This window comes from Vanessa atalanta, chromosome 5, assembly GCF_905147765.1.
Source record: "Vanessa atalanta chromosome 5, ilVanAtal1.2, whole genome shotgun sequence".
In the NCBI taxonomy this organism is placed as follows: domain Eukaryota; kingdom Metazoa; phylum Arthropoda; class Insecta; order Lepidoptera; family Nymphalidae; genus Vanessa; species Vanessa atalanta.
In genome coordinates, this window is record NC_061875.1 from 11,151,263 (window position 1) to 11,164,314 (window position 13,052).

A 13,052-nucleotide genomic window follows, 5' to 3' on the forward strand; every position below is an offset into this window, starting at 1 on the left:
TTGTTGAATGCAAAAATTATAGAAATATAGCTCTCTTGAATCTATTTATAAAAGCGAGAATGCCTTGAATCGATCTGAGCATGTGCTTAGTTGTTTAATATATGAACGCTTATAACAGTTCTTGTAAGTGCAGGTAGAGAAACTGTGGGAACGCATGTTTTGTCATTTCAAGTTGAAAAAATATTCAATGTTTGATTAAATTCAGTACAATGGTGCACGTGCTTTTTTCCGTGTGAATACAACACTGCAGAAACAGATGGAGTCGGCAGGTGATGCAGTTATTACCTGAGCTGATCCGTGCAAACTTACTAAGGCTTCTTTGTCTGGCGGAAGATAAAATGTACTGGTTTATACGAACCAGTATGTGCGTATATTTAAAAGAAAAACTTGTTTAACGATGACTTCACTGTTTTTATTTTTTTATTGAGATGAAGAGGAGTCCTTAAAAATACTCCATGACATAATTATATACTTACAATAATAATTATTAAAAAGTTCAATAGGAACATACATTTCATTAAAAAACTTTGTAGGATATTTAGGTAATTAAGTTATCTAATACCTATAAAATATAAAATGATTTCGCCCTATCAAAGTATAATAAAGTATGGTTCTGGCGACAAATAAAATATTGTTCTGGCGACAGTTGTTAAAAAAATCATTCATTCATTGAAATGCTAGTAAATATAAAAAATAAAGTTAGTAAATATTTCATATGTTTTACACATATTCCGTTTGCGACATAAGTAGAATCGTTTTTTTGAAGTCTTTTTTATCTATAATACTCCTTTTCATATTTCCCCTATATAAATTCTGAAGTCTTAGGATTATTTTTTTGCCAAATTCCCAACTTGGAAAATTCATAATATTTTTCTGACACGAAAAAAATATTTTTATGAGAATACATTAATTGGACAGTGATGTCATGGGCCGTGCGTTTTTATGCGCTATCCAAGTGTATGGAAAGCACTGAAAAACGTCTCATCTGTATCCATTCCTGCTCGTGTCGGATTATAGTTTTAGATTGTAGACTATGAGTGTGAGGCCTGCATTTGTGTTTAAAGACACGTGTACGGCATAATATCTCCAGCGCATGGCTAGTCTTTGAGATTAGCCGCCGTAACAGAAATTCGGTCAGGTATCAGATACGCCAATCTGAGAGAAAATGTTTATCTGAACAATAAAAGTTTAAGCTATCTTGACATTTGCGATACCTCTCACTTCAGCAATTAGGCTTAAAAAGTTAAAGCCGAGACACGAATATGGTAGAACTATAACCAGAAGACAAGTATCAAGATCAGCAGCTGAAAGACTATATATATGTATTTGGCCAATACTTTTTGAATAAGCGTTATTGTTCGAGTCTAGGGGGAAATTAGTAGACGCATATTTTGGACCGGATTATCTCATTCAAGTATTAATAAATAGTCAAGCACATATCGAGTCAAATAAATATGGTGCCGCATTTAGTTTCCGTAGGTATATAAAAACTTAAGAGATTTCTATATAGTTTTCGAAGCAAAGATTTCGAATATAAGTAAAAAACAATCTCAATCGAGGAGAGATCTGTAATCTCAAAAAAAAACGCGAATTTAATAAACATGTGTAAATATACAAACTATATAGTTTTAATTTATACTACGTACTGTAATATATATTGTATTATAGACAGCACCAAAAATATTTATAAAGTTTTAATTCAATTGTTTGGATGGAACTAGTAAAATTCATAGCAAGACTTGAATCAAATACTGTACAAAATAATAAAGTAAAATAAAAACATTTATATAAAATTGTGTAAAAAAATTAAACACGTATATATCAATACATACATTATAATTAATTAGACATCTTACCTGACCCGCAGTATCACAGATTTCCACGCAGACAGGCCGATCGTCAACATCCACCACAACTGAAACATGGAAGTGAAAACTTAATACATAATTAATAATGCAATGCATTGTTAAAATTTAATAACCGTTAATTATATTTACTGAGTACAAGAGTATTCTTTGATATTTTTGCCTTAGATTGATGTTCATTTGTCAAAGTTTTCATAATCTGTACAACTGGTAATTAGTTACTGTATAACACTGGCTTACTCATCCTTAAAGTCGAATAATTGTTTTGTGTATGCCGTTGTATGTGACAGTGGTAGCCACCTAGATGGTGTATATAATCCTTCTTTATCAATAGATTTAAATTTTAATTTTACCCGTGTCGAGTTATAACAGAAACACAAACTGATATTTCTCTTTTTAAATGTTAGTGCTGTGTTATGGACATAAACTTGCGATTCAGCCGAAACCTTGACAAATCACAATGGTTAAAGCGTCTTGAACGTCAGTTAATGTCTATTATGTGGGAACAGTACCATTTAAATACATAAGCCACGACATTTACGAGGACGACACTGTTCTGTCGAGAACTAGTCGGCACTAGACCTTAAGATAGTTACCTTATTACGTCTTAATTAACGTCTCCATAATGGTTCCTACATGAAATTCAAGTATATTTTAACTTAATTTATCATTTAAGTAAACGTGTCACGTATAATTTAAATAAGTAAAATTTTTGTTACACAATTAAAAATCGACCTCATAAATATACCTGAATGTACGCTTCAAGTAGAAACTAATCAATGTCGAACACCAATAGAATTAAAATACGGTTTCAATTATTTGCAAGAAGCATCATCAAATCGGTTCTAAGCTATTTGGGAACCTCATCTTGTCACAATTTGTGTACGGATTTCCAATACAGATAAGACTTAAGAAATAGGCTATCTAACACATTATAACCCTCAGTCCCCTCCCACATGCCACGGGAGGAAGCAAGTTTAGCTCACTAATTACAGCACAATTCTAAATATATACATAAAATACAATAGATACTTGTTACGTCTTAACCTCAGAGCGGAACTCCCAACCGTAACGCTAACTGTTAGTGCAACTTCATACTACGTTCATCAGTCAATAATTAATCATCACTGCTGTTCGTGTCCGTTGTAATTAGCAATTAATTAACGGTTTTAAATCTGTAGCGAAACGGAACAATATTTTTTGTTATAATCATTTTCTAAAATGATGTGTTTATTTACATTCAAGATGTTTAATGTTTTGCTTTACTTTTATCAAATCGAGGAACACACAATGTTGCTACATATTTGTATATAATTGATTACTTAGTGCTATATTCAAAAATGTCTTCTTGTCACTTATAAATAAATGAATGTAATTACTCTATCACAATAGTTGTACTATGATGATTGAGTTATATAAATATATATTATTTTAATATAAGTACTTTAATTTATTATTCGAGGAAAATGTATGAGAATTGTGTTCTTAATTATATTATTGATTTAATTAATATCGAATGTATTTCCATATGAATTATTGCTTTTTAAGTGAACATTTATCAATCATGTACTTTAAAATATTTTCGTTAAATAACAATAACAATTTCATGAGGTTTTTGTGGTTAATATTTTGCCTAGAGTAGTCATTTGTGTTTATTTTATCTCACGGAGTCATTTCTTAGGAAAATTTTGAAGTATAAAGGTTGATTCACTTCTACAGGCATTTGAAGCATACACGTACCAACACAAACTTTTATTTTATATAATAGGTATCCCGTCCGGCTAAGTTATGTTAAGTGGCATTACATACATACATACGCCCCACATTGGCACTTTGTAAAATATTAACCATTCCTTACGTCGCCAATGCGCTACCAACCTTAGGAACTAAGATGTCCTTTGTGCCTCAGTTACACTGGCTCACTCACCCTTCAAACCGGAACATAACAATACCATGTATTGCTGCTTGGCGGTAGAGTACCTAATGTCTTAGTGGTTTATAGACCAGAATAAACCTACTACTAAATTAACGTACCCAGGCAGACTTGAACAAAGGGCTGCTACCAAATAAAAGATATATATTATTAATTTGTATATGCATTTTCTATGGATTGCATAATGTAAACCAGGAAAAATATTTTAGTTTAATTGAAAAATCGAATCATATTGTAAATGACTAAACTATTAGAATGTAGTGAATCGAGCGCAACAGAAGTGTTTGCAAAATATCAGTACAATCGGTTAGATTTATAATTAGTTGTAAGATTTGACCCACATTATATATACTACAAGTGAAATTAAATAAACACTTGAAAAAAAAGAACCTAATTATTTCGATATCATAATTATGTAAGTCTTACTCTTTGAGTGGTCGGCCGTTTGTTGTAAGATATAGGGGTATATTAAATTATTATTTAGATTCGAATATACATATTTAAAATTGAAATTTTATTTCTGGCTGTGTTGCCACACTACTAGTAGAGTAGAGCCTAAAAAAAGTAAGTAGGTACTGCGTACTTACAAAGGTAGGAAATAAAGGTAGGATTACCAAAATATTATTAAAATAAATGTTATAAATTGGAGAATAGTAAACCAACATTAAGAATTGTTTAACAACTTAGACTTACTAACATTATATTAACTAAATCATTGAAATATATTTTTAAAACAGTTTGCCGATTTTTAACAACATGGCTAATGTTTCGTTCTATGTCCGCCTATCGTGCAATTTTTAAGAATAGATTTATAAAATAATAATATGTCGCATATCCATTGCCCGTTGGAATTAGACCCTAACCTATATATTCTACATTTTGCTAGAAATGTATACTATTTGAGCATATTACCGCGTTGTTGGTAACATAATAGTTTGTCCGGATACCCGTAGTATGCTAGCGTGAGTGAAACGAACATCCTGCTTTTTGTTTAAAAACCTGTTCGCAAATTAACAAGGTTTGCACTTTTGTTTGTACCACAGGATGTATTCACTTTAGTTAGGATTAAAGTTAAAGCCCCATGTATACAATGTTATGAGAATGAAGAGAAGAGTTACGTTTAACAAGATGTTCTAATTTGAATATAAATAAAGCGTTAAAAGCTTAATAGTTTGAGGGCCGTCGATATAAAAAGTCGCAGGATCAATCCTGACCAACTGAGCTATTGTCGTCATCCTAACACCAAGCTGTAAGGTTAAAAGGAGGGGTAAATAGGAATATAAGTAATTACTTTATTAATTTGGGGCATAGCAAATATTCTAAAAAAAAAACATATTTATAAATGTTATATGTGTTTTACTATACTCCTATACTCTATACTAGCTACGCTACGTTATATTTAACAATTATTAGTTGCATAATTGTGCAATAATAAAATATGCGTATTTAATATTTCTATTTATAGTCTTAAGTAAATATGTAGTCGGTTATTAAATCTATTTATAATTCTATATGTATATTTAGTTTTTATGAATGTTTCAATTTAATCAGTAGGTTTATTTACATTTAAACAGAGGCGTTCAATGTCAGTAAATACAGTTATATTTTACGCAAAGCTGATTTTATGTATGATTTCCTGTGGCTCCTAACCGGTGTGGTACAATATAGATTTAAACTGATTACTTTTATTTAAACAATTTATTATTTAATTATAGTTAAGTAATCATTTTTATAAGTTTATCCTTTTTATTATACCGACTTATTGATTTTATGAAGAGTATACTAGTTACTATAGAGTTTGTCTAACAAGCGTTTTGTGACCCGTCTCGAAATGAAATCTGAGTATTAACTCATTAGGAGATATATGTTTTATACTTCGATTGCAACTATTGAGTAATTAATTAAAACATATAATAATTTCCCCTCGTTTTGATATCATTATGGGCAATGGGATCTTTATATTTATAATATATATTTATTTTTTATATACATCATTGAGTATTTCAAAATGTATTTGCTTTCTAATTTTAAACGTTTATTTTGACAGTATTTCCAATGCATTAGCATTAGCAGCCTGTAAATTTTCCCGCTAAAGGCCTCCTCTCCCTTTGAGGAGAAGGTTTGGAGCATATTCCACCACGCTGCTCCAATGCGGGTTGGCGGAATACACATGTGGCAGAATTTCGTTGAAATTAGACACATGCAGGTTTCCTCACGATGTTTTCCTTCACCGCCGAGCACGAGATGAATTATAAATACAAATTAAGCACATGAAAATTCAGTGGTGCCTGCCTGGGTTTGAACCCGAAATCATCGGTTAAGATGCACGCGTTCTAACCACTGGGCCATCTCGGCTCAATTTGCAATGATAAAATTAAATTAAATTTCCCTCCATACTGATATCTATTTTATTAAATAATATCCTTCATAGCCACCGGGCAAATTATCGTATTCTAAAAGTTAGTTCCGTGATCAAATAAATTGAACGTACTATACTCGATTGCTCTGAATTTAGAATTAGGCAGAGTATAAAGTATTATTAGACAACCTAGGTTGCAGGCCTAGGTTTTATACCTATTGCGAAAATTACAAAAAAAAAATAAGCGTATTTTGAATATAGACGTGAAAGAAGTGTAATATTTAACATTTCTTAATACATACATACATATTAGGTTTTTATCTTTAGCGAGCCAAGATTATTACGCCAATGTCTTGTAGAATTTCTGAACATTATAAACAGATTATAAATCATGTTAATAAATAATTACTGTGACCTTTCACAAATATTCTTTTAAAATATTTAAATCGATTAAGAATTGCGTTTCTGTTAAGTTACACGTAATATTCACTTTCTCTTTTTGGTGATCCTTAAAAATATTTTTATGATATTTAAATTATTAACACAATAAAGCTAGAAAATATACAGTTTGAAAAGTGATGATGCGATATAATTATGTTTTAAATGTGTTTTTTTTTTATTGTATTAAAAGTTACTGTCATACTACGTAAAAAGTTTCTATATTTCGTTTGTGTTATACTACGTAATACGTAGTCGAATTTATTAATCTGCAGGGACTTGTACTAATAAAAGACATCCTTTAGACTAATTGAATCGCATTATATACACTCCCACGCGTCGGTCATTATTTTTGTTTAGAACAATCCTCCATATTTGTTCTGTAATATTTTGGTTCCGTTCAGAATATAAACAATTACAATTCATACAAAAAGTAAATTACATAATCAAAATGGTTTTGCTCCATTTCATTAATGAAAAATTAAATGCCAAGGTTTTAAAATTTTGAAATAAGAATGTAGTCAAGGTAATTGTTATTATAAAAACGACATAATTAAACAGTAAAAAGTAAACGATTATTAAAAATTATAATTATCAACTTTGCTTTTTTTATTATTGTTGTTGAATAAAAAAAATACAAAATTATGAAGTAATTGAACAATAAAATTCTAAAAGAAATGCGGCCTTCTATTCGATTGAAGAAGTCAATAAAGACAGTAAAGTGTAAAGAAGTCGTAATAAATATACACATATATATATTAGACCAGCCCCGACTTCGGACGGGTCAATTTTTTTATAGAAAATAATATGAAATAATTATAATTTATATTTATTTCATATTATTTTCCTTTTGCATTTAGGAATAATGTAACTTTCTACCAGTTTAGTTCCAAAGATCTTTGTCGATAATAAACCTTAAAACATATTTTCTAGTTCAGTTAATAAATCAATACACGGTTCAAAGAATCAATATCTGGAATTAGACGTTCCCTAAAATCTATTGACGATGCATAGACAAAATAGAAGACATTCAAGCTCTATTGGAATGTTGACGGCATTCTTGATGGCCTGAGATGGTTGAGCTGACTGAATCCGGTAATAATATTCAACAATTATTTATTATGGAGCTTAACGGAAGATCTCAGGTTTAGATCCGGGTTTCTTGTTTACAGGCTGTTAATGCATTGTTTCTTAGCATCGGTATTTTCAATTTTGTAATCATTTTGTCATAGTTATTTTTTTGAATATATTATGAAGCAACTATTTTTTAATAAAACATTACATTAATTCATATTTGTATATATATTTAAGCACTCAATATTATCAATTCTTATGTTAATAAATATATTATATATATTTATTATTAATTATGATTACAAAATATTTTTGATCGACTTCAAACATTACATGATGTAAACATGAACTATATTATATATATATGGCTTTGTTTTTGTTTTTTAATTCTTGCGAACATGAATAAATAATAAAATAACGTTATAATAATACGTCTAAAATTACAGGAATACATTTCATAACTGTATAATTATTATATAGTTCAGAATAAAATATGCTCTTTATTTTTTTTTAAATAAATCCCTCATTTGTGTACTCACTCACAGCTCTACATAGAATAACAAAGCAAAACTTAGCACACTTATATTTTTAACGCAATTTAACTCTCCGTACTCATTTTTTTTTTTTAATTTATTCTGAACGCATTGAAATTCTTTTTTTACATGCAATGAATAATTTTGTACCTGGAGAGAACACGCTAGTCCCGGGGAGTCGTTGGGAGAATGACCTTACCCGTCCTTACACACAATGGACTCTGAGGTTAAACGAAAATATTCCTTATTTAGATCGCAATAAGGTCTATTAAAAAGCAACTTTAAGTTTGTGGTTCTATTGACTCCAGACGGTCGTGATAAGGCATTTAACTCCGCTTACTAAGCAACTTGTAATAAAGTTTTCTCATTACGCATCCACGTGTATTGTGTGAGGATTTTATAAAATATTTTGTAAGATTTTTTTCCATCAAAACAAAGACGTAATTTTCATACATATTTTTGTGTGAAATAACTTTAATGAAAAAGTTATTTACTTATTAATAAGAATATATAGGGATACCTCGATCGTTCGTTGAGATCGGTGGTATCGATGAGCGATATTTCAGTTCAAGTGAAATTAAGAAATAGTTATTATAAAATTATTATTATTCTTAGACGCGAAAGTCATTCATTGTTAGAAATCACAATTAAAAATAACCAAACAAAAAAATAACTATACAAATAGAGCTGCACCATCGAAAAAATTGTACGGTTTTTCAAAAATAAATGAAAAATAATTAGTAGTTATAACTAAATATGACCTTAACGATACTCATTAACCGATTGTAAAAGAAACATAAAAATAAACTATTACAATAAATTAGACACATGCAAAAGTAAATATATTTTAATCTTTGTCTTTTTCTGTCTCATAGTTTTTTTATATCTGAGTTGAATAAGTGTACTTTTATCCTTGTACCCTTACAACTTTTGCCTTTTTTGTATAGCGAAGTTTATTGCACAGTAAAACTCCCTAAGTACCAGTCCAGACGAGCTTGCGCAAAGCTCTACCAAAATATCTATTGAATTATTTTAAATACCGATTTACTATAATTTAAAATGTTATTTAAATTAAATTAAAATTTTCTTTTATATTTTGCAATATTCACTCGTTTTACGTTAGCAAGTTTAATTACTTGTAATTTCAATTAAAGTTACGTGTAACAAGTATGTACATTAATTATACAATTTTATTTGCTTTGTACCGATAAAAATTCTTGGAAAGTTTCTACTTTTGCTGGTAATAAATATTATAATTTATATTATAATCAAATCGAAAAAGTTCATTTCTACCGTAAAAAGTGCGGAAGACTTAAAGGAAGACAACAGAGAATTGAATATAAAAATACGTATTTAAGGAAGTGTAACGCGATATTTAAAAAATTATCATCTGTCAACGCGTCGAAGACTACTATATAACTTTTCCGACAACAGATTAGTGCTGCCATATAAAAATACAAGTTATCGATAAGGTCAAAAGTCGAGTAATTGGTTTGATTTCGTTTAAATTTTTTACTTTCCAAATCTATATATAAATTTATTTTGTACATAGCATTACGTTTTAAACATAACCAAATACTTGCTTGAAACGAAAGTTATATTACATATAAGGGATTTAATAATTAAAATTTTGTTTGGAAAATCAGATGATCTATTAAGAAAAAGTTTTTTTTCCAGAAGATTATTTTATTTTCTTCCCTTAATAATGCGAATGAGACATCGAAACATCGAGCTTCTGTTGAGCACTGTCTTCTCACCATCAACATCTAAACCAAGTTTTTGAAGCTGAGACCTTGTTAACGTATTTTTTATTACCCTAATGTCATATAATATAATAGTTACTGGACCACTGAACCAGAAAGTATTTCGTGGCGTGGACATAAATATATACTTTTCAACAGTATCGTGGAAACCTATTAAAAATAAGTATGAAATGTAAAGCGTTTCTATACCTTTTGGTACCTATAAAACTGACGACTGTATAAATGATTCACGTCTTGGGTATGAAAGGATCGCCTCCAAGCCCTTTTACATAACAAAATATAGTTAACTCTGTGAAATCACACTGACTTTCTTTCGCCTGTTCGACAGAGGTCTGTGATATATTTGAACCGATGTCAGATATTTTGAAAATCAATAATCAACCATCTACTTATATACCAAAAACAAGATATCGATTTGACCGTTTTCGACGAAATTCTACCGAGAGAACCGAAGAAAATCGTCGTTAATCTTTATGATTAATTAAATTACATTTATTGATTATGTACAATGTAACCAAATGCTAAAAGATGTTCATGTTCATAGCAGTTAACCTTACAAATTGGATGAAACAGTCTATACGTTTATTGACATTTAAGTATGTTGTGTCGGGTCGGGTGACGCCTCGTCATTTGCGGAACAAAGACCTAATTTCATCTGACCTATCGAGCTTCGATAGCGAACACGGGTACATGTCCTTATTATGGTACAATTTGTGTTGTTTAATATAATTTACACAAATATTATTACATAATCAAATATTTAGATACATTGTAGGTATCTTGATATTGAAATACATAAAAAAATAGTTGATAATTACCTACATTTCATTAGTAATCAAACAACGGAATTATGGAGGAATAATCACGTTACAATGGAATATCCCGCGCAATTTCCACTTTTTAGTAATTTTAAACCGAAGTTACGTATATAACGGGAAAATATCCGCAGGCATAAAAGTTGTAACGGGCGGATAAAAAGTATTAACTATTAATAAATGCATATATGTAAGGCTATTTTTTATCCAAAGAGGAAGTCTGTAGGTAATAATTAGCAATTTATTTGAATGTTATCTTACGTGAACTGATCTATCTCTATATATATTATTACAAGCTCTCGCTCTGACTTCGCATTGGTGCAACTAAGTATTACCTTGCGAGATATTTTTTTAAATAAAAGTAGGAAGAATTTCCTACCAATTTGTAATTCGTGACATGCGTTTTTATGCGCTCTTTCAAACATTTTATGTATAGAACATATGTTATATATATATGATTATTGGTTCATATAGAAAAATAGTAACGAGACGGTGCAAAGTCGCGTCTCGATACTGGCAACTTAATATTATAAAAGTTTTAAAAATACCGTCAACGTAAAACTGTTACAAATTAAATGTGCTATTACGAAATACATTTAAAAATAATATGTGAGTACACATTTTTATATAATTATTTATTTCACAAAAGTGGATACATTTGTGAACTAATGGTGCGTACAACAATAACATAACCTCGTAAAATATACATAAGTATAATCTTCGAGTGACTAAAGTCAATAATAATGTGCCAGTTCTTTTTAAATACGAATAATATTGTCTGATTCCGAAAAAAAATAAACACAACATACATCTTTATGTTATTAAAACGTTTCCGAAAGGCGCAATCTTTGACTAAAACGGTGAAAGTTACATAAATAATCTCGAAAATATCTGCATCGTAATAATTCAGAAGATAAATTATACCGTTATATTTTAATTTACATCGTTATTGCACGAAAAGGATGTTCCGATTAATAAGAAATATCGCTGTATTTTATCTCAGCGATCTTTAAATTCTGGGGCAAGGACCATTAAAGCAAAGATTTGTGATGAATCAATAATGTAGTTGTATAAAATGTGAATACTTGAACAAATTTTACTTATCTAATACAGAATATGTATAAATGTAATGAAATTAAAATTTTTATACTACAAAAATTAAAAAGTATTCTTATTAATAAATATTAATTAGCTTCTGATAATAATTATAAACGATAAAATCTTTAAATCTTTTTTAATTTTAATAACAATTAAATTACTTGGATTAAATTTCACAAATGTCTTCTCTTTAGACATATATATAATTCATTCGATTTCTCATTTTAAACACATAGCGCTGTTTACTTTATACTGATATTTTTTTTGCTTTATACAACCGTTTTGATCCGTCATGAAAAGTGTACATTGTTAGTATATTATTTTGATGTTAAATATTTATTATTAGGTTACTTTATTACTCAGGATTCTCATTTAATTCACGCTGGAATCAACACTAGCTGCAGTTAATGTTTACTAATATGTCATATAGGACTACGTAGAATGCTTTGTAAAACCGTTGTTTATACTCAAGTCATTGTGCCAGAGTGACATCTGTTTACATTTTACGAAATAAACAAATTGCATATAACCATGATACAGTTGAAATGGATGAATACGATTTTCCTGATAAAGGTGTGAAATATATACATTATATATAAACTAACGATCCGCCCCGGCTTCGAACATGAGCAATTGATTAATAAAGAAGTGCCCTTAAGACCATAATATTTAATAGGTATATTTATTTTATAATGTTCATTTACTGGTTAGGCTTATAACTATATCATAAATGTGAAATTTAAGTAATTTCTACAGCTTATAGATTGAAATTTGAACAATTTTAACTGCTAACGTCAATATTTTATTGCTACAGCCAAATGGATGGATAATCCACCAGTTTCGCGTCGAATGATTTTCTTCGTTGTTTGTAATTTGGAAACGATCATATCAAAATTATTCACACGTTACAGTGCAAAAGACAATTTTAATCTTTGTTAAATATCCAAGATAAGTAAAATATTTATCAGAACGAGGATTACTAATGAATTAAAGAAAATGCCATTCATTCATACTTCATTAATTTATTATAGTATATTAGGTATAGTTATTTGTAATACATAGAAAAATGTATGATGAGTGTATTTTAGAAGATAGATAGATTGCTATTGCCATTTTTGTAAATACAACTATTCGTAGGTTATCTCCTAAGATAATCAAAACAACGTGCCACTGC

General features: G+C 29.3%; 1 protein-coding gene across 1 annotated transcript in view; it reads right to left on the bottom strand.

The window, feature by feature from the left end:
- The window catches only part of LOC125064325, a 40,794-nt gene that overhangs the window by 6,348 nt on the left and 21,394 nt on the right, over window positions 1-13,052 (bottom strand). Inside the window, exon 2 of the mRNA XM_047671300.1 lies at window positions 1,857-1,915. Coding sequence (XP_047527256.1) covers window positions 1,857-1,915 — 59 coding nt within the window. The remainder of the gene's footprint in view (window positions 1-1,856; window positions 1,916-13,052) is intronic.